Source organism: Panthera uncia (genome assembly GCF_023721935.1).
Source record: "Panthera uncia isolate 11264 chromosome D3 unlocalized genomic scaffold, Puncia_PCG_1.0 HiC_scaffold_8, whole genome shotgun sequence".
Taxonomy (NCBI): domain Eukaryota; kingdom Metazoa; phylum Chordata; class Mammalia; order Carnivora; family Felidae; genus Panthera; species Panthera uncia.
In genome coordinates, this window is record NW_026057586.1 from 61,258,969 (window position 1) to 61,282,692 (window position 23,724).

Genomic DNA, 23,724 nt, shown 5'->3' on the forward strand with positions numbered 1-23,724 from the left:
GCAAGTGTAATCAAATCTAAACTCCTTACACTTTCCTGAAGGGGCTGTGTGGGCTACCCCGGCGGGTGGGGGGGGGAGCATAAAATGCATTTAGAAAGACAGGCAGGGGTAGATCACACAGGCCTTTCAGGACAGTGTAAGGAGTTTAGATTTGATTTTAAGGACAATGGGAAGCTACTGGAGGAGATTAAGCAAGGGCATGAGCTGATTCAAGGTGGGTTTCCCGGTTGGTCCTGCTCTGTGGAGGGTCAAGGTGAAAGCATGAAGGAGGAGGGGTGGCAAACAGGGGTGGAGTTGGGGGAAAGCAATGAGCCCAGGTGGTGGCAGTGACCAGGAAGCAGAGAATTAAGATATAATTTAGAAGCAGAATTAACAGGATTTGCTAATGGATTGTACTGGGAATGGAGCAGGGTGAGAAGGGAAGAATGATACCCTGGACAAGCCATATTTTCAGGAACAGCATTCTCAAAGACTTGATTCAAACCAATCAACATCAAGCTTAAATTCTCAATACCCTCAAATACCCTGAGGGCACCTAGCTGGTTCAGTCAGAAGAGCATGCAACTTTTGGTCTCGGAGTCATGAGTTTCAGCCCCATGTTGGGTGTAGAAATTACTTCAATAAATAAAAATAAACTTAAAAAAAAACCAGAACTCATACTCTGTAAGAGACAAGTATATTAGGTACACTTTTGGGGCAATTTTTATATGAAAACTAGAGAAAAAGTACAACTTTGAACAGTTAGACCAAAATTTAATAATAAAATAATCCCTACAGCCTAACCACACCTGAGTTTCTTAAACATCATGGCCGTTAAAGGCTCAGAATCCACGACCAGATGTTTCAGTGTCAAAAGTTATGACACTGAAACTGTACAATCATTAGCTTATACCTATGTCCCCCAACAAAAATTTTTTGCCAAGTTACATTTATAGTGAAAAAAGATCTATACACTTGACACAAGAAACAGTCATATAAAGGATCTTTTATTTGTTAAATGATCAAATCATTATCCACTATGCCATACAATCTCACTAGTATAGCTACTGAAAGATTAACAGGAATTTAGAATTTAGATATGGGAGAAAATTGGTATACTTGCTAACCAAACAAAGATTGTGTGTTCATCAAGCTCCTCTTCTTGGCCTGGCTGTCAGGAAGAATGAAATAAAATCTGATGTTCCACTACCACAAAAGCCCTGTGCTACAGCCTTTTCTTCTTCACACCTGTTGATAATTACCCTTTCTCTTAGCTGCCTTGGGAAGGCAGTGTGGCAGAATAACAAGAGCAAGCCTTTACACTTGGACAGTCCTAAGTTCAAATCTCACTTCCATACTTACTAATAGTGTGATGTAATTTTAAAATGTTTGTGTATTTATTTTTGAAAGAGAGAGAGGGAATGCATGGGGGAAGGACAGAAAGAGAGGGAGACAAAAAGAAGCCCAAGCAGGCTTCACACTGTCAACATAGAGCCTGACACAGGGCTCAGACCCATAAACCTTGAGTTCATGACCTGACCCAAAATCAAGAGTTGGATGCTTAACCAACTGAGCCACCCAGGTGCCCCTGCGATGTAACTTTAAAGTAAAATATTTGCAGGGTTTTCCACCTTCTCATCTATTAAAAAAAAAAAAAAAAAAAAAAGTAATAGTATCTACCTCACGGGCTTACATGAAAATTAAATGGAAAAAAAATGTTTTGAGGGGCTCTGCACAATGCCTACTGCAGGAGCTCAGCAACTGGTAGCTAAGCTTACCACTATTAACCCTGTGGAAAGATGAGAAATGTAAATACATTAAAATAGAGTCCTAAGAAAAACAGAGCAAAATGCTTACTAGGATTACAACCATGTAAAAGAGGTTATCGATTTTGAAATAAAAAAGTAGCTAAATCACATGAAAAAATACTATAAAATTCAACTCATTTTTATACTTCTTGTATAGATCTTTAAAAGCTACTACCTTTCACTCCATACCTCTCCGCAGAGGTTCCTAACACATAGCTTCCCCCCAATTCCTTATGTGGTGGTGTCCAGGATGATGACACTCAAATGGTCAACAACAGCTGGAGCTCAGCAATGGCTCAGGAGGAGGTGGTGGGGAGTGAATTGTCATTAGGTATTACTCAAAACTGGGGGCGCCTGGGTGGCTCAGTTGGTTAAGCATCTGATTTCGGCTCAGGTCATAATCTCACAGTCTGTGGGTTCAAGACCCGTGTCAAGCTCTGTGCTGACAGCTCAGAGCCTGGAGCCTGCTTCAGATTCTGTGTCTCCCTCTCTCAGATCTGACCCTCCCCCGGTCACGCTCTGTCTCCCTCTCTCTCTCTCTTTCAAAAATAAATAAACATTAAAAAAAAAAAAAAACTGAAAATAAGAAAGCCTGAAATGGCAATCTCTATAATCAACCCATAAATAAAAATACCGTAAAGTCCCCAGAACTTACTACTTTACATGGCAAGGTGATTCTGAAGCTATGACTAAGTTAAGGCTCTAGAGATGGCGAGATTATGCTGGACCATCCAGGCAGGACCAATGTAACAAAGAGCTTTATGAGAGACAGGAGAGTCCAAGAAGGAGCTGTGATGACAGAAGCAAAGACTGAAACCATGTGAATGCAGGAAGGGGGACACAGGCAAAGGAATATGGAAAGTCTCTAGAAGTTGGAAGAGGCAAGGACCAGATTCTCCGCTGCAGCCTCCAGAAGAAACATAGCCCTGAAAATACCTTGATTTTAGCACACAAGACCATTTTCAGACTTCTGACCTCCAGAACTGTAAGCTAATTTTGTGTTGTTTTAAGCTACGAAATTAGCGATGACTTCTTACAGGAAATGAATACACAGACCATGAAAAAGTCAAAGCAATATTACATGCTCTCACCATCTCAAACCCGATCCCAGGCTACCCTGTGTACAGGAGAATCCCATGCAGAATGTTCCAGAGTCAGAACTCACCCACTGAGCACAAGGTAATGGAGTACAGTGGTTAAGAGCAAGGGCTCCAGGCCAGACTCTTGGGGCTTGAATCCCAGGTGGGCTGCTGGCTAAGTTTAAGGCCTCTATACTTTAGTCTCCCATTTAGAAGGCAGAGGCTAAGACGAGTACCTATCTCCTGGAGTTGTTGTCAAGATCAAAAGTAATAATCCAACTAAACTGCTTAGCTGACTGAAGGTCTCATAGTAAACACTTAATATGAGCTTAATATGAGCCATTTAAGTCTTTGACCTTCTCTCCAAGGAGGAAATAAGCTGAAAGACTCGTCTTCCAAACTCAAAAAACTGTAAGTCAACAGACCACTGGGTCCCTCAGATCCCTAGGTATAATTTAACGGGCCCTCTCCTGTGCCTTGGCCTGTAAGTTCGAGGGGTCTCCCGTGTGTCTACACACTGTGTTGGCCCAAAGAGAACGCAGCTGAGCTTTCATAAATGTATTAAACTTTTCTGAAATGTGACTCACAGGAAGGAGTTCAGTCCTCGCCCTCTCACCAACTCTCTCCTCCCTGTCTCCTCAGGGTAGCGTAAGCGGTTGCCTTTTACTGCCAGTGCATGCCCTTGGCAGTCTTATCTTGCCTCTCAAGTGCTCCTTCCAAGACTGGCAGCACTCTATGAATGATTCTAGTTACTATAATTTTTCATCTCCCTACACTGAACATCTCTGGTTGAAAACTTCACTTAGATATTCTACTTTTATAAGACATCAACCTCAAGGGAAATGCTATGACCAGTGGAACTACTCTGAACACCTCTGCCAGAAATGCATTAAAGCCAAAGGCATCCATCCAAACTATCCAGAACATTTCCAGAAATACATGCCATTCAAACCAACCCCTGCAATGCTCTTTTAAACTCTAAGAAAATAAATTATTGTTAATGAAATATCTCATTAATACTTAAAATTAATCCAAAGCATTCGCTTTATGTAGTTGAAACACATTGTAAATGCCAGTGTAAAACCTTCATTTTTACAGCTGAGGAGGCTCAAGCTCTAGAGATAAATGATTCATTGAAGGTCAAGGAACTGTGACCAGTTACTCAGGCTGCTGGCCCACTAGTCGTCCTACAGTCTCCCCTGGCTCAGTAAGGGAGAGCCTGGGAAGCAATGGATGCCTAAAGGTGAAGCACAGAGTCCACACTAGTGGAGAATACTAAAAACAAACTTTCTAAGTATCACTTTGGTTTATTTGTTCACTGATCATGACTAATAAATGCAGATAGAGAAAAAAATATGCTGTTAATGTGAGCTGTTAATGTGAGCCTTATGCCCTCTTAATAGGACAAAGAATCCCTTGACTAATCAATATGAACAATACATTTAATCACACTTTGTAGAACTTAAAGCATAATCTTACTATTTTAAAGAAGTGTAGAAGCATAAAGGCATCACATGTTTGCTTCTGTAACACGATGTTGCTCTTAGAGATAACTGACTTTGATCCTGGTCAGGAATAAAACCTCTAATCTTAATACCACTTATGGAAAAAATGTCACCCATCTCTTCATTCATAGACAGTGTCTATGTCTATGACAGTGACAGGCCCTTCCAGAACCTGACTCTCCTTTCTTGAGAACTTCTAACTCCTATCTGTAGACTCTGCCCTAAGCCAGGCTCTGTGACCTTTCATGTCAGTCATCTTTGCCATAAATCTCAACTTTATCTTAATTCTGAAATATGGGCTTCTGCTTTATTTTTGAGGCCCACTCTTTACTTTGTATCCTAGATCCCATAATAAAACCCCTTATCTTTAAAAAAACAAAAACAAAAACAAAAACAAAAAACCTTGGCTTATTATTGCCAGTCACTTTCCTAGGGATTATACTCTAGCCCTTGGACCTCACATCAGTGACTAAAACCAACTACCAGACTTTCCCAGCATAGGCCACTTACTGGCTCTTATCTGTATCACTGTCTACCTTTTCTGGCTCTGCTTGCTCATGAGATGAGCAAGTCCTGCAAATGGATTTCGTGGGGCCTGGCTGGTGGAACGAACACCCCTGATTGTCGTCCATCCATGAAGGTAGGCCTCACCATCATCATGGCCACCCTCCAATCTAGGAGTAAGTTTGGTCCAGACCCCACACCCTCCCAACCTGTTCTAGAGTGACCAAAATTGATCTTGTTCTAAAAAGAAAGTTTTAAAAATGTTTTAATTATTAGAGTGTGATTTTTCTTTCTATTCAGCAACCTTAATTAACTTTAACTAAACTTTATTTCATCTCATTGAACAAAAATCATTAAAGGTCAAGTATTTTCCACTAAAAAATAATTTCAGCATGTTTCCACCAAAACTCAAGTATTATCTTTGTGTATTTTACGTATACAAAATTTATATAGCAAAAAGGTTTAATCTTTTGTGCCAACTCAAACTGGATGGTAATGACAGTCTTACCATCTTCAGAAGAGTTGTGAGGGCAAGTACAGGGTGGAAGGTGTCCACCGCCATTAGCAAGGTTTGCCATGGGAACAGACAGGAGTGACAATACAGAAGCCACATTCCTGACACTCCTGTGTTAGAGGACAGGATGATGGAAGTTGTGTTTCTTTTTGTAAACAGTGTGGATTTGGATTAAAATTTTCCCTGCTGATATTAATTCAAGCATTAGGGGTGCCTGAGTGGCTCACTCAGTTGGTTAAGTGTCCGACTCTCGATCTCAGGTCAGGTCATGATCTCATGGTTCACTGACAAGGTGGGACCTGCTTGGAATTCTCTTCCTCTCTCCCTTTCCCTCTGCCCATCCCCAACTCAAGTGCGTGCCCTCTCTCTCTCTCTCAAAATAAACTTTTAAAAAAATAAAGCATGTTTTAAAAAAAAGTTAATTGCTTAAATTTCATGAGGCTTCAGAAGAAATCCACTGAGATCACAGCATACTATCACCTTATTCAAGAATAAAGAAGACTTGGAGGGGAACCTCCCCAAGCTAAATTATAAAAAAAGGACTACTACCAAGTGCCAGTTCCAAACATTCCTGTATTTCCTGTCAACTGAAGAATTCTGGTTTTCATGCATTTCATAAGCATTTCATAAGTGCATTCCACTTAGAATCTCCTCTCCCACCCTGGCATCATGTATGAGACCATACTAGCCAACAGAAACCTTGTCAAAGAGGTATCTTCAGGTACTTCTATTCGCAAACGCAAGCTCCTGTAGTTATACTGCCATAACTACCACCCATGTTCACTTACCCAAACATGTTATGATATAAGCTTCAGAGCTGAGAATTAAAACCACACCTTCTACTGCCTACTCCTGTATCTTCCGTGTTACCATGCAACATTAAAGAGTTGATCTGCAGAGGAACTTCGTAGGAATAAATATGACTCCACAGGAAAAATATTTTTTCCAGGCCAATTTAGTTTCTAACAAGTCATTATCTTCCCACCCTATGCTGCCTCTCCTGCTTTCCCAGCAGCCAAGTACCCAGGTGGGAAGTCTGAGAGCATTCCAAGATTCCTTCCTCTTTCTCACCCCCACATCAAACACTAAAGGGCCTGCCGGGGTGCCTGGGTAGCTCAGTTGGTTAAGCCTCCCACTCTTGATTTGGGCTCAGGTCATGATCTCTCAGTTGGTGAGTCCCACATGGGGCTCTGCGTTGACTGCATGGAGTCTGCTTGGGATTCTTGGTCTCCCTCTCTCTCTGGCCCTCCCCTGCTTGTACACTCTCTCAAAAATAAATAAACTTAAAAAAAAACAAAAACAAAAACAAAAAATACTAAAGGGCCACGTCCTGTACTATTTCCTAGATTGCTCTCAATCAGACTCTTTCTCCCCGAGGTCTGCCCTTGTTCAGACCTCCATCATACCATAAATACTCCCAACTGGTTAGGCAACTTAAAGGTTACTACGATCTAATGATAGTATGAAATGCCTGCTGGTGTCTCTGCCCTTGTTTTTAGCCAATTCAATCCATCTTCTACAAAACTCCCATCGTTACCTATCCAAAAAGAGTAATCTGCTTACATCATTTTCCTGCTTAAAATCCTTATATGGCTCTCTATTGCCTATACAGGCTAACATACAAACTCAACAGTGCAGCACAAAAACGTCCTTCATAACCTGATCCCAGCCAACATACCTTTCTAGTCTGTCTCATTCTCCACCACACCCCCACACATCCCATGCTCCAGGCACAGTGGACGCCCACTGCAAGGAAGACAAACAGGTTCAACTTCACGTGCCAACTCCAAATAAGTGGTAGTGGCTGCCTGAAGCAAAGCTGAGAACTCTGAAGCTGCTTATAAATTTAGCAGCAAAAATGCAATGACTGATTAAACAGTGTCTGCTTTTGGTATGGGGAAGTGGGTGTCAGCACAAATGCCATTCTACAATTTACGTACTACTGTTCTTTGAATAGTTCTTCCACATTTCTAAACCTTGTACTTGCTGTTGCTTCTGCCTAAGTGTCCTCCCTTTATCCCACTGCTCATCCTTCAAGGCCTCCAGAAAATTGGTCTCCTCTATGAAGTCTGCCTTACATCACACCAGCACAGTCACCCTCTCCCTTAAGCTCACACAGTTTTCTGTACATGTCTCTATCACTTTAGAATTACTGTAACTGTACTGTGTTAGTTTATGCACCTGTGATCTTCTTGAAGGTATGGGTGCACTTCATTCTTCTTTGTATCTTTAAACCTGGTACAGTACACTTAGAAGGCACTCAAACACTGGTGAAATGAATAAATGAAATCGTGGGATGGGCGATTCTTCTAACATGATATTATCGCTAAAATCCAGGAAGATATGGCCAAGCCCAGAACCAGACAACCTGTGGTGACTGACAGTGGCATTCTACCACTATTCATCACCTATCTTTCTATATATCTTTATCTCTGAAAAATATAAGATATGAGAGAAGTATACTGGGTAGAAACTTGGCTTCCAATTAGACTGGGCCATGAATGGGAAATATGAGGAAAAAAGACAACAGACCCAAATTTTTAAAAATACATTAGCCCAAGTAGCATAAAAAGATCTGAGAGTCAGTTTTCAGAAGTTACATATGGACCAGCAAATCCTGCTATTATTAGTGATATAGCCTTTCCGTAAACATGACACTCATCAAATCCTGATGAAATTCATACTAATGTCCCAGATTGGTTTTAATTCTTAAAATTTGGGAGTGGCATCAGGGAAATGTAAATCAAAACTACGATGAGGTGTCACCTCATAGAAAATGATTAAAATCAACAACACAAGAAACAACAAGTGTTGGTGAAGATGTAGAGAAAAAGGGACAATTGTGCACTGTTGGTGGGAATGCAAACTGGTACAGCCACTATGGAAAACACCTCAAAAAGGTAAATATAGAACTACCCTACTACTACAAAAACACTAATTGAAAAGGATACACGTACCCCCTATGTTTATAGCAGCATTATTTACGATAGACAAGATATGGAAGCAGCCCAGTGTCCCATCAATTGATGAATAAGGAAAAAGTGTTACAAACACACAACGAAATATTATTCAGCCATAAAAAAGAATGAAATCTTGCCATCTGCAATGACATGGATGGAGAGAGAGTATTATGCTAAGTGAAATAAGCCAATCAGAGAAAGACAAATACCATATGACTTTACTCATGTGTGGAACTTAAGAAACAAAGCAAATGAGGAAAGGGGGGAAAAAAGAGAGAGAAACAGAGACACATAAACAAAGAAACAAAGTTAATTACAGAGAACAAATGGATAGTTCCAGAGGGCAGGTGCTTGGGGGTATGCATTAAATAGGTGATAGGAATTAAGGAGTACACTTGTGATGAGCACTGGGTAATATATGGAATTGCTGAATCACTATATTGTACACCTGAAACTAATATAACACTATGTTAACTAACTGGAATTAAAACAAGAACTTTTTAAAAAATTAAAATTAGGGATGCCTGGGTGGCTCATTCAGTTAAGCATCCAACTTTGGTTGCTCAGGTCATGATCTCATGGTTCATGGGTTCGAGCCCCGTGTTGGGCTCTGTGCTGACAGCTCAGAGCCTGGAGCCTGCTTCAGATTCTGTGTCTCCCTCTATCTGACCCTCTCCCGTTTGTGTTCTGTCTCTCTTTCTCAAAAATAAGTAAACATTAAATTTTTTAAATAAAAAATTAAAATTAAACGTGCATGTGGGTGGCTTGGTCGATTAAGTGTCCAACTTTGGCTCTCAGGTCATGATTTCACAATTCATGAGCTCAAGCCCCGCATCGGGTTCTCTGAAGTCAGCACAGAGCCCGCTTCAGATCCTCTGTCCCCCTCTCTCTCTGCCCCTACCCCACTTGTGCTCTCTCTTTCTCTCTCTCAAAAATAAATAAGAACATTAAGACAATCTTTTAATAAAATTAAAAAACAAAATGTTTGTGAGATGCAATCATTTTGGAAAAAAACTTTTGGCAGTACCTATTAACACTGAAAATACCCAACTACTATGAACTAGCAATTCTACCTTTAGGTATATACTCAACACAAATGCTATATTCGTTCACCCAAAGATCTGCTTAATAATGTTCACAACAGCATTTTCCATAATTTCCAATAGCTCAATATCCAAATGTAGGATCCAAAAAATCAAACAACCATGGATAAATTATAGTATATTAATACAAGGGGGTATGATACTAAAATGTGAATGAACTACAACTATATGCAACAATACAGATCAATCTCAGAAAGCTCAGAGAAAAAAACTCACGCATTAGGCTGTATAATACTAGTTGATTCTGTACACATAGGTTCAAATATATGCAAAACTTATGGTGTTATAATTCATGACAGTGGTGACTCTTGGGGTGGTTGCTGACTCAAAGGGTATACAGACAGGTCTGCTGAGATGTTAATAACGTCCTGTTCCTTGACCTGTATTCTGATTACACAGTGTATTCACATTGTGAAAATTCATCATTTATAATTTATGCACTTTTCTGTGAGTTATACCTTAATGAAAATTCGCTTTTAAAATAAAGACAAAATAGAGATATTTACAAATAGCAAAAACTGAGTGAATTTAATAGTAACAGACTTGCACTAAAGTAAATACTAAAGGAATTCTTCAAACAGAAGGGAAATGATCCCAGAAGAAAGTATAGTAATGCAGGAAGAACTACAGAGCATGGGAATGGCAAATACGTGAAAAAATCTAAATGAATATTAAATTGCACAAAAATGATGTCATATTTTAAATCTATGATAAACTAAAATACATGTCAACAATCATAAAACAACAAAAAGAGATCAACGAAGTTAGGATGTTCTAAGATCTCTGCACTGTCCGGAGAATAATACAGCAAGTAGTTTATATGACATTTTAATAAAAATTCAATAATGCATGTTTGGTTAAGATATTTTATGAGCATATCACAAGAATATATTTTATCCACACCCTATACTCCAGAGCAGTAATGCAAATGCATGTTTACAAAATGGACAACTATTTCAAATGTGATCAATCACCAACATTCTGCATGGTTCTACTGCAGCCTCAGGGACAGCTAGCCCTGAGTATCCATAACTACTTATAACAGGAAGGCCAATGATGACAAGATTTGTCCCAAACCAGTTCTTGACCACCCACATACTCCAGTCACTCCATACTGGACCCCAGGCCACATTTCACTGACCTCCCCTCAGCTCCAGTATATCCAAGTTGATATCCCAATCAGGCTCCCCTGGCTTTAGTCCCCAGGTATCTTTCCCTTCGGGTAAACAGCGTGTACAGACTGCTCTCTCTCAACCTCTGTATTCAACTTGGCTCTGTGGTATTCATTACATAACTGCGGAAAAGATGTGGTAGGCATGCCAGTAAAAGCGAGATACCAGAAAGAGATACCTCACAAATCTAACAAAGTTTGAACACCAAAAAGAACTATGCCTTATGCTATTTGAATTCTTCTATATTTAAAACAAAACAACACCAGCATCAGCAATCATACCCCGTGCTGAGCTCCTTAGAGGTATGTCTGATTGTAGGGCCAGGACAAAATACATACACATCATAAACCTTAAAGTATCTCGTAGCACCAGAAAGTAAAGATGTGCTCAAAAACACAAAAGGATGGCTGCATGTCAAAGGGACACAGGAGCCAACATGAAGGAGCTTCCAATGGCTACAGCTGGAACAATTTGAGCAACAAAATAACATGGTAATGAATAACGAAGTATAAAATATACATGATTCCAGAATGATATAAATACATAAATGGGGGGGAAAGGGACAAATCTTCCTTACAGAAGAAGTCCAAATAATATTAAGTAGTAACAAAATATAAAATTATATTAAAATTAAGTAATATAAAATTAAGTAGTAATAACAATATTAATTCACCCCTCCAGGAAGAGGCCCCCTTCTCGAATGCAGGCTAGACTTAGTGACTCCTTTCCAAAGAACAGATTGTAGAAAAGGTAACTCTTTAGTGGAGAAACCCAGCAAGTAAGTGCATATCCCCAGTGGTGTCGTGTCAATATCGTATGCCTCCATCCTACGTGATGAGAGGAGCCCCTTTCCCTATGTGGTAATAATTCTTTGCCCAAACACATAACCCCAGTCTAGTCAGGAAAACATTAGGCAAACGTAAATGGAAGGATAGCCTGCAAAACCCCTGACCAGTACTCCTCAAGACTGTCAACTCAGGGGAAACCAGGAAAGTCTAAGAAACCACAACAGACCAGAAGTATTCCATACTGTATTATGGAATAATACAGTATTCCATATTATACAGGAAAAAGGCCATTAACAGAAAAACTAGGGAAATCCAAGTGAAGTATGGAGTTTAATTAAAGCAATGTGCCAGCGCTGGCTTCTTAGTTTTGACAAACAGCACAGTAGAAGATGGTAACATTAAGAGAACTGGGTAAGAAGTACACAGGAATTCTCTGTGCTATCTTTCAAACTTTTCTGTATATCTAAAATTATCTCAAAATAAAAAGCTTATTGGGACACCTGGGTGGCTCAGTCGGTTAAGCCTCTGACTTCGGCTCGGGTCATGATCTTGCAGTTTACAAGTTCAAGCCCTGCATCGGGCTCAGTGCTGACAGCTCAGAGCCTAGAGCCTGCTTCAGATTCTGTGTCTCCTTCTCTCTCTGCCCCTCTCTCTCTCTCAAAAATAAATAAACATTTTAAAAAATGTTTATAAAAAACCCACTATTTTTGGTAATAGGCAATGTTTTCCTCAGAGTTTTAAACAAATATCTAGAAGATTGTTTCTCTTTTTTCTACTTAGCCAACAGGAAGCAAGCGGGAAACATAATATGGCTCAGATGACACTATCATGAAAGCAGGATGGGAACTGTTGCCATTTTACAGAATTTGTGATCCGGGAAAGTGATTCTGACCTTAGAAATAAAACAGGCAGAGCGTGACTCGTCATCTCTCACCAACATATAGTCCTTGGTAGATCAATGGTTGTTTTCTTCTAAAGATGAGTCATAATTCTTGGTGAGGCTAATGGCTTTCCAAAAGAACCTTAACTTACTTAAGTACCCATATCTGTATATAACCAAACTCTTTCCACTGTTTTCCTCTGCAGAAGGCAGAAACACAGATACAAACCACAAACGCACTATTGCACAATTTCTGCCAAAAATGTCCGTGGCTACTCTCACATAATGCAACACAACTAGAAGTATGTTGGAGGGTAAACTGGAGTCAAAAGTGACAGCAATGTTACTGATTATGGCTAAAATATCTTAATTTTGTAAATGACTACCTGAACATATCACTGAAGCCCCACCCAGGGGCCTAGAAGAGGCTTGTGTAAATAAGTGGGCTCAGGGTTGAAGCTGCACTAGCTTCGTGGTAAACTTTCCACTGTGTTTATGTTTTATCTTCTCTTCTTCAATGTCTAAAACAATTTATTTTTATATCGCTCACTGCTTACACAATAGCAGGAACTCAATTCATGTTTTTAAAATTTAATTACCCAACATATTTGGACATACTGTTCAAATGGAATAATCCTTACCTATTACTGTGCCTGATAAGACATTTCACCAACCCCTAATACCATCATTCACCCCCAAACTCTACCCTGGACACATGCACATAAATCTCAAAAGTTCCTTCCATTTAATGATCAGGATGTGAACACTCAAGAATTATACCAAGAATGAACAAGAATTAATCTTTTAAAATATGTTTTCACTATTTTAACCTTCTCCACAACTATTCGGTCTCTCTTTAAAATCAAATAGTATATTATTCCAAGACCAATTCTCCCACCAAATTAGCATGAAACTTGCTGAGAAGTTGACAGATCATGTCCTCTTTTCAAAGTCCAGACAAAGCCTGAATGTTTCCTATACCAAGGGATGCCGTTATTAGTATGCATGCAGGTTTTCATTGTTCCTCAAAGGAAAACCTATTACCAATCTAAGATTATTTTAAATCAAGATGTGGTCATTTTAAATGTTCTTTATACATCTACCATTATAGATACATCAAAGATTTTGAAACCAAAATCTGAAATGTTTTTTTTTTTTGTCAGATGAGTATTTAAGGACTAAGAGGCTGCTGAGAGATCATGCAATGGATCTAAGCTCTAATACTGCTGTTATTAATAATTCTTTGTGGCATCCCAGGAAAAAAAAAAGTTTCAATCTTTCAAAGATCTGAAATATAACCTAAATTCCATCAATGACTCTTACTAAATAATGTGTATAGTAAAATGTGTTCGAAATGCCAGTTAGGTACACTGGTGACAAAGAGCAGGCTCTATATGTAGACCCTAAGTGTCTTTAACTCATTTGACAGAGGTGTGAAAGCAAAAACTTCATCAAACTGTTACCAGACAATAAGGTCTTACTATGGCTACAAGTACATAAACATTGGGTAAAATAAAAATGTTAAGTTATCCACCTAAGAAGAATCATAAGCCCTCTTGATTCTAAGCAAGTTTCCTTCTATCATCACAGAAATAACTTCATAAAATATACTAATTCATGATTTAATCATTTTCACTCTTAAGACATCCTTTAAAGAACTAATATTTTCTTCTTCTTTAATTTATCTCCTTCAGTCCTTTATCACACTGCTTTCATGGCCATGTTAGTATATGGCACTAGATTATATCTGAATGCTAAATAAAATTGCCTATTCCTTTTTTTTTTTTCCGTATTGGTCTCATTTCCGTGTCTCCCACATCTTTCATCATTTTCCTATTTCTTTTATAAAGTATTTCTAATTTAATTCAAACTGATTGTGAACATTCTGGATGTATCAACACTGTTAAAAGTAAACAAGAACTAAAATCAATTACTACTATATTCAACCCCAAAACAAGTTCAGAAAGCATGTGAGCAACATGCATCCCACGCATCTATGGGATTAAGAGGAGCAATACTACTGATAGGGAACCAATACCACTTGTTCATTCATTCAACAGCAGAGGGAACAGTGGCCAGCTGAAAGACTCACTCACTGGAGGATAACCGCGAGGATCCGATTCTCCACTCTGAACACAACCCTGCGTACCACTCATCATCTGCTAGACCAATAGTTCTCAACAGATCACTTTGCCCTCCCAGGGGACATTTAGACATGTCCAGAGACATTTTTCATTGTTAGGACTTGGGGGAGGGGATGGGTAGTTAGTGGCATCCAGTGGGTAGAGATCACGGATGCTGCTGTACATCCTATACAGGCACAGGGAAGCCCCATACCGAACTATTCATCCAAAAATGTCAATGGTGCTGAGACTGAGAAACCCTGACCCAAACATTTGTCCCAATTCTGAGTAAAAATGCAGAATTGCAGGACCAGAGGCACCATGGTGGTGTGAAAGGACTCAGAATTAGGGGAAAAAGGAAACTAAAACTTACTGAGTATCTGCTACATACTAAGCCTTGCTGTTGTCATTTTACACGCGTCATCTCACTTAAACACTCGTGAAAAAGTCATCTATTCTCATTTTACAGATGACAAGGCTGGACTCATGGTGACTATATATGCAGAACTTGAGTGTCTTTAACTCATTAATTAAGGGAGGTTAAGGAAGTTACTCAAGGTTACTCAGCTAGGAAGGGGAGGAATCATGACCCAAATTCAAACCAAATCTGTTTCTAAGCCTAGAGGTTGAAAGACCTGGATTTTATTCAAAGTTACCAGTATGAATTTAAGCAAGTCCCTTAATTTCCCTAAACCTCCATTTGGAAATAAATCAATGGGTAAATGTATGAAAATATAAATGCTGTTGATTGCCAACAACATACATGGAAAATGCCCTACAATGAAAAAGTACTTCTTAGAATTGAAGTGTCATGATTACCATTTTTCCTTAAAAACAATTTATACATGTGCACAGTATAAGTTATCATTAATTTTTAAGAATCAAGATTAAGTGCTCAGTTGTACCTTCTGTAGCCATGCAACTACTCTTAAATCCTAGGAGTAAATAAATTAATATAAACAACATTTTGGTATGAACTTCCTAAAGATTTTTAATCAGTCAACCCTAAAATGCTCAAGATTGTATCAACAACTTTGGTTGGGCTCTCTCCACAACTGGTAGCAGAAATCATGAGCAGAACTAAGGAAGAAGATGGGGTGCCTGTGTAGTGCAGTTAAGCATCTGACTATTGACTGATCTCAGTTCAAGTCATGATTTGCTGTTTGTGGGTTCAAGCCCTGCATCAGGTTCTGCGCTGATGGCTTGGAGCCTGCTTGGGATTGGGATTCTCTCTCTCTCTCTCTCTCTCTCTCTCTCTCTCTCTCTCTCCATGTCCCTCCCCCCCTCATTCCCTCTCTCTCTCTCAAAATAAACTTTAAAAATTAAAAAAAAAAAAAAAGAACTAAGGAACAACACAAAATGTTTATAAATCCATTGCCGCTACTGCAGGGAAACTACTATTCTCTCCGTGAAAAGAGTATTACATTGAGGTCAAGATGTTATCACTCATAGGAATGATGCAAAATAATAACGATAATTCATTTTAACTACCACCAGAATACACCCTTGTCTTTGACAAGTAAACTACTGTAGGTCCATAAACATAACATAAACCACACTCTTCTGGGATCAAGTTCAAGAGAAAGATAATGTAAACTGCTGTTTGTTCCTTCCAGAAGACACCAGTACCAAATGCTACTTCTAAAAGGGGGTTGCAGGGCACCTGGGTGGCTCAGTTAAGGGTGTGATGTCTGACTCCAGCTCAAAGGTCATGATCTAGTGGCTTATGGGTTCGAGCCCCTTGTCAGGCTCTGTGGTGACAGCTCAGAGCCTGGAGCCTGCTTCAGATTCTGTCTCCCTCTCTCTCTGCCCCTTCCCTGCTTGCGCTCTCTCTCAAAAATAAATAAACATTAAAAAAATAATAATAAAATAAAACGGGGTCGCACCCAACATTATTTTCCTTAGAAATGCCAGATTCCAAGGCATGGCTTTGCTGTATTTTATAATAAATTTATCTTTTAATATATTAATACACTGTAAGTAAATTATAATCCCGAGTATTTTCCACTAATGTTAAGTCAAAACTTAAAAACAATAAACACATCAAATAAACTAAAAACTATTTGAAATAAAATAATTTCTAAAGAATTATAAAGACTCAATTTAAATAAATAAAAGTTCTAAAATGTGTTTACCACACACACACACACAACACACACACACACACACAAATTAATGTATTAATGTTCTGGTGGAATTGAAAGAATTGTTATCTATAACCTTGAACGTTTTTTATTTTAAATAAGGATTTGCATTAAATGTCATTTTACTAACTACTTATGAATTACATCTTTCACCGTTAGCATTTTGATACTTTCATCAACTTTCTAAAAGTGAGGGCAGATTATTTCTCTATGTTCTTAACATACTTGCCTCTCAAAAGACTGAATTACATTAAAACTGACATGAAAAACCTATTATCAATCCCTTCATCACCATCACCAAATCTGAGTAAGCCCTAGCTACATATTAACGTGTAGGTGATAATCTTGAAGAATTTACACCAGACAATGACCTAACCAAAATCCATTTTCTGTTTATCTGAAATCCTGTCAACGTTTGACTCGACAAACCTGTTTTTTCATCACAAGAAATTCTAATACGCAGGTAAATAGCAGTTGTTTTATAATTTTCAGGAGCTAGATAGAAATCATTATTTAATCTCCTTCCATCTCTCCCAATATAACAAAATTCTCCTCGGGGCTTTTTATATTTCCTAACCAAAGGAATTTGTTGCCAAATTAAAAAAATACTATTAGCTGACTATTCATTCTGAAAGGTGTAATTTTCCTGACAGCAGAATTAAGTATCCTTGGTGAGATCTCACGTGAACCTTTCATAGCACCTATCACATCATAAATGCAACCCCAGTAAATAGCCCTGGCATGTAAGTATGTATACATAGCTTATCACGAAAAGGACCCAACCCATTCCATTTCCCAAACAAGACGCGGGCAGCTGTCCTATGACAGTGTGTACAATTACCAGCACCCTGGGCAGGTCGGATGGCCCAGCCGGAGTGGGGAGGGCTGCGCAGGCCCGCCCAGACACCCTCTTCACAGCCCCTCTTTGTGCCGCTACCCGCCCCCCACCCCCTGCTCTGACCTACGTGGGGCGCCGCTCCACCACAGCGCCAGCACCACCCTCCCCCGCCGGCCCCAGGCCCGGCTCCTCCCGGTCTCCCTTGGGAGGTGGGGGGGTCGCGGGGCGGAAGAGCCGGGCCCAGGAACTGCGAGGGAAAAGGCGGGGGGGCACAGCGGGGATCCTCCTGTGGGAGGTAAGGGTCGCGGAGAGGGGGCAGGGCCCAGGGACTGCGAGGGAAAAGAGGGGCCGAGGAGGGGTCCTCTCGTTGCGGGGGGGGGGGGGGGGGGGGGGGGGGAAGGACCAGGCCGGGGACTGCGAGGGAAAGAAGGTCGCGGCGGGGATTCTCCGCGGGGGCGCAGGTCGGCGGCCTCACCCGCAGCGGGGGGCGGCTCTCCCGCGTCGCCGGGCGCCAGGGTGACGGCGCCGTCCCTCCAGACACGGATCTGCGCGGCTGAGCGCACGCGGTGGCGGGGCTGGCGGCGGCCGGCGTCCGCGGCACGCAGGGAGCCGCAGCACTGGTAGCACACGGCCCACGCCTGCTCCTCGTTGATGGGCTGGTTGTAGAGCCTCAGTATCTCCTCCAAGCTCAGCGCGTCCGGCGGGCCGCCCGCCGCCTCGGGGTCCGGCGGCCCCTCGCCACCCGCCGGCTCCGCCCGGGGCTCCCCGCCGCCCGCCGGGCCCGCCGGCTGAGCCATCCCGCGGGTCGGCGCTGCGCTCGGCCGCCGCGCCTTGTGCCGGCGACTCTTCAGGTCCGGAGCATCGTCTCGGCGCGCCGCCGCCTCCTCATCCCCGGAACCGCCCCGCCCAACCTGGCCGCGCGCGCCGCCGCGGGGGACCAGGCAGGGAACGGGGCTAGGGCCCGGCGGCCGTGGGCGAGCGGAGCGCGGCGAGGACGCCGCGGCCGTCCTGACCAGGCCGCCGCCGCCGCCGCCGGCAGCCCGTAACGACGCGATGGCGTCCGCCGGCCCCGCCCCGCGCCCGTCGCGCGCTCAGTGCCCGGGCTGCGGAGCCGCCCCTCTAGGGGTCCGCACGACTGGGAGCTGCGGCGCGCGCTCCGCCGCCGCGCTGATCATTCCGACCGCAGCCAGCCCCGCCAAGCGGAGAGGCCGCTGGCGCTGGATCCCCCTGAAATTGGCTCGCCGGAAGTCTAATTAGGAACTCGAACCCAGACTGGAGCGAATTCCTAATGAAGGTCTGTTGAACTGCTGCGGCACCGGCTCCCAGGCCGCCCCGCCTGCCCCCATCCACCGCAGGACCCCTCCCGCAGGGCGCTGATCCCGCGCCTCCTTCAAGCCTGCACGCGGTTTCTCTTGACCAGCCGACTTCGTACTGCGCCCGGCCTCACCCCTTCGTCATGTCCCGGACCCGCCCTTGCTCTTTCTGGAGTAGCTGTCGCCATCAATATACCGTATAATTTATTTAGATGTATTGTTTATTGACTAGGTCCTCCCATGTTCATTGTTAAGTCCCATGAGGATGGAGGCCTTTTATGGGTTTTGCTCACTGACTTCCCCCAAGCGCGTAGATCAGGGCCTGGGATATAAACATTTTGTAAATAATTTGTAGACATTAATTTCGGCATCCTTCCGGATTCATTTTGTAACATTTCTAAAACTCCTCACTAAGTCTCCAATGATCACACCCATCATAGTGCAATTAACCCAGTAGATTCAGACGATGTGGAATTGATATCACAGTGGCAAAATTGAACTGAGGGCAATTAGCCATAGAATTAAAGAAAGAAATACTGTACTCCCGAGGGCCTTGCTGAATTCATTAACTTATGCAATAAAACATAAGTCTTAGATAAAACAACCACTCATTGGTAAATGAGTTTACTTGGTAACATTACACTCTGAGGCTAGTCCTGTGTCAGAACTTGACAGAGTTGAAAGCATCAACCAAGTAAGAAATGTATACTAACTACCAATAAAACTTTTAAGGCAGTTTGTGATATTAGATCTCACACTCTTAACAACTGCATCTTGCAGTAGAAATTACAGAGGTCTATTATTTATGCTTAAGATACCACATAGAGTAGTAGTGGGGAGAAGAGAGAAAATCAAAAGGATATTTTAAAAAAGAGTAAGGAATTAAAAGAGAGGGGAGAAAAAAGCTTCACCCTAGTCACCTTATTATAATTTCACTACAACAGATAACAAAACCCCCCTTAAGTAACATCACTTAATCATAGGTTCATAATTCCATTTGCAAAAATGTGCTATGTGTGCCAATGCCCTGAGAAGAAAGGTCTAATTCCTTATATAGATGTGGAAACAAAACCCCTTGATTTAAAAATGGGAGAACATTCCCAAAATTTGACATTTAAAATGTTTAGATCCTGTGTGAATTTTGAAAATAGAGGGCTTTAAAACAGTCCCGACAATGCAGAAAACTAAATGGTCTACTTTTATGGACACCACCACCATCTCCTGGCTGTATAAGATATTGCTGTCCTGTTTCACTCTGATAGCTACAGCCCACCAAGATCAATTACATTTTTGTTATCTTTACTCCCCCCACAAAAGACAATTTAAGTGAATTAATGAATTGATGAATCCATGAGCCAGTCACTTGCTACTCCTGGCATAGGGCAATAAATAAATCTCCAAGTAAAGGTTAACAGTGAAGGGAAGAAGGGACTGGAAGTGAGAGAAAAATCCAAATTTTACCTCAAATGTTAATATTAAAAGATGTGTTCTTTAAAATGACTCCACAACAGGATTTTTTATCCTTTCCTAAGTGATAATTTTTAAGCATACAAATACATTTTGGTCACAGGAAGATTACATAAAATAGGTGTTGTGTGTGTGTTTTCTTTTTCCAGATACAAAATCATGACTGATATACTGTATTTCAAGTAACTTTCTGGCCTTTGTGAGTTTATATGGAATTAAGTTGAGGCAAGATGACAAGTAGAATGTTGTTTGATGTATGCAGGAAAAAAGGATAAATCTCCAAAATCTTAGCGATCTTCTATTATAAATCTCTTCATTATATAACCTGAACACTTGACACATTTTTATACAAAGACAGTATACTTCTACTTTTTATATGATTTTCAGAACCCTTTGAAATTTTGATAAGCCCCACGTCCATCATCACATTCTGAGAAGGTGACAGCTGACAACTCAAAGACTATCAGAGGTCCATATATTCTCAGGGCTGAGGCAGTACTGTGGAATGATTTGGCACCTTCCCATTTTCTCATTTTCAATTCAAATTCAAAGATTCAGGTACCTTCTTGTAGAGTATATTTTGTTCCAATTTCTGTCACTGATTTTATTTTTTTATTCTTGGCTTCACCACTTTAAAAAAATTGCTCTATGTAGTTAAAATGTCTGAACAATTCAAATCAACACGTAAATGGCTCTTTCAAAGTGCTGTGAGATCTGTGAAAAATAGTGGCATGTATTACTCTGAATATGATTTTAGTTTTCATTGATTTTGTTGCTGCATTTACTAAAAATGGAATTCTTGAAATTTTTAATCTTATATTTACTTATCATTTTTGCAGGATAAATGTACTTCATGCTTCACACTCTGGACATGCTGGGTGAGCTGCTATGAGTCTTTCAGGGAGCACAATCTGCCTGTGCAGCCCAAGCTTAATCCAGTCACTCCCAGACAACTGCTCCTAAGAGGCACATTCACCTGGAAAAGTGCACCAAAAAGGAAAAAATAGAACAGCATATTTTTTTCAGTGTTTATAACCTAAATTTTCATTGCCCACAATTATACTACTTTATAATCTTAAAAGTGAACATTTTATACTTTCAAAGTGCTTTCTTCAGTTACACAACTTGAAGGTCAGATATTATTATCCCTGTCTTACAGAAGATAAAATATAGGACTAGTAAATGAAAGAGATGGGACTGGAATCCAGGCCTCCTGACCAGCTCAGCTCTTTCTGCTACTTACATTGTCTCTCTACATTGGCACAGAGCAAGAAAAAAGTCCTCACACTTCATTCCTCACTCCACCAAGCATGAGTAGTAAATAAAAAGCAGATGTTTTGAATTTGTACATCCCACTATGATCAACTAAACTTTTGCTATTTCAAACACTTTCAAAGAATAATGTGATACCCCATCTCCCTCCATTTGTCCTGGCATTAAGTTTCACCATAGCGGTCATCTCCCGATAGTAATTATCTTCAAGGTGATCTATAATGACTCCATCCCCATCAGAGAATTGCAGATTATCACTCCTCTAAGGAGGCTAATTCCATCAACAATCCTAAGTGCAGTTTGAAATGTGCGTCTTGTAATTTTGGTAATTAAACTGAATATCAACCCAAAATCTTTAAAATTAGTCATGAAAACTAGCATGTGACCTTATACAGAGAACCAAAAGTATATAGACCAGATAAGAATACAACAAAATTGGTTTCTTCTGGTCTGTACTTGTAAAAGAATTAACTTTTTTCCCCAATGCCAAAGATAAATGTTCATTGAGAAACATTTAGAAAATTCCCATGAATACCCTTTTCCTAAGTTGTATTCTAAACCAGTTGTTTGCCACAACATATTCATTCCATAGCATCTAATTTATTCATAAATTTACCTATCCTACTTTGATGAGATCAAGTTACATACCCACTGATAAAAACTGAGGAGAAGTAGAGGAATGAGGTAAAATATCTCAACAGTAGCATATCAGTATGTTCATGAAGGATTTAGGGAAATACTCGGTCAAACAATAGTCATGTTTCACCTTATTAATGTGATTCTCCTTTGAAACAATTACTTTTAAACCAACAAGGAAAGATGGTCTTCTGATTCTGATAGTTAAGTGGAATCATTAGCTTCAATTAGTAAAGAAGATTTGATTTGGAAAAGACCTCATAGATCTAAATCTTAGCACAACCCATTATTTTACTTATAAAAATTTGAGTCTGCAGAGGTTAAGTGACTTACCGCAAATTACTGACAGTTGCCAAAAGTAAATATACTTCAAATATACTTCCTTTAACATAAGGTTTTTAGATCCTGTTTTTTACCCATATTACCTTACCTCTCATCAGATTTCAAGTTAGGATAAGCAGTAGCTTATTTCTCAATTCCAATGGAAAATTGAAAAGAACACAAGGCACAAAAATATCTTTATTTGATAGCAAAATTTTGATGTTCGACAACACTTGCTTGAAAATAGTAGAGTTCTCAATAAAACTTTTAAGAAACCAGAGTTTTAGGTTGTGTAAGTTAAAGAGAAATAATCCATTTTCAGACTGAAGTCTGTTGTTTTTTTCATTGTGAAAATGAAGTCATACTGATGAGGTAAAGCTAAAATATTTTTTCAAACCTCTATATTTAATTTTTGCTGAACTTTATACAAAAAAAAAAAAAAAAAGTCCCTTTCTTATTGTTCAAAAGATTGTCTTTTTTCCCTAGTGTGCAGGTAGAAGTCTGGAGCTGCTCTTGGCCCTAGCATATTCTATATGACTCTGTGAAAGGCTCATTTCTCTTCCAAGCTTAATATGTAACTAGCACAAAATATGGCTTACCTTTCATTCAATTAAATAAGCAATGAATTAAGCCTTGCTTTGGTAATTTTTGTGGACAGGTATAGGTAGGGCAGGACTCCTTATATTTTAGCAGTGCTTTTCCCTCAGGTTTTTCCCCAAACTATTTTCTTAACCTGAATTCTTGTGTCCTCTTGATCCTTTCTTAATAGCCATTAATGGAGTACAATGTCTTTCTTTCTCTTATTTGCTATGCATGTTCATTCCTCATGAGAACTGGAAGTATAAACCTGGTTCCTACTTTTTGTCTAGTAATCATAATCCTTTCTAAGAGATGTTAGAAAAACATCATTGACATTAAAATTCATAAAGACATGACTCCTAGATCTCAACCTAAAACTATGACAATATTTTAAACAAACTTCCTAACACTTTGCTAAGTAATTATCATTTTTCAAGTGCAATACTGTCATAATGCCATTTGACATTTTCAGTTTTAACTAAATTATGTAGTATTCATTTTTTTCTTTGTAGCAGAAGCAATTTTTATGTTGTAGGATTATAAATATTGGGCCAACTTTCCTCAGCTAAAACAGAGCACTAGAGCAAGCACCAAGATAATTTAGGCCAACTGTTCACAACTTTTATTCTGACCTAACACATAAGATAGAGGACATTCGTTTATACAACATTTCTACAAGCATATCCAGGGATATTTCACATTCTCAGCCACCTATCTATATACCTCCACTTATTTCTCT

General features: G+C 40.2%; 2 protein-coding genes across 7 annotated transcripts in view; both read right to left on the bottom strand.

Moving 5' to 3' along the window:
* Window positions 1-18,295, bottom strand: part of SPIRE1 (spire type actin nucleation factor 1) — a 200,926-nt gene extending 182,631 nt beyond the window's left edge. For 4 of the 5 annotated variants that reach the window (XM_049620471.1, XM_049620469.1, XM_049620470.1 and 1 more), the window contains exon 1: window positions 17,873-18,295. In XM_049620471.1, the coding sequence (XP_049476428.1) occupies window positions 17,873-18,194 (322 nt within the window). In that variant the 5' untranslated portion in view covers window positions 18,195-18,295. Of the gene's footprint in view, window positions 1-2,442; window positions 2,494-17,872 lie in introns of those variants that run through there. The other variant, XM_049620472.1, reaches the window with a different exon arrangement.
* A 2,624-nt stretch (window positions 18,296-20,919) lies between these two features.
* The window catches only part of CEP76 (centrosomal protein 76), a 33,631-nt gene continuing 30,826 nt past the window's right edge, over window positions 20,920-23,724 (bottom strand). For both annotated transcript variants that reach the window (XM_049620475.1, XM_049620474.1), the window contains exon 13: window positions 20,920-21,153. In XM_049620475.1, coding sequence (XP_049476432.1) covers window positions 21,064-21,153 — 90 coding nt within the window. In that variant the 3' untranslated portion in view covers window positions 20,920-21,063. The remainder of the gene's footprint in view (window positions 21,154-23,724) is intronic.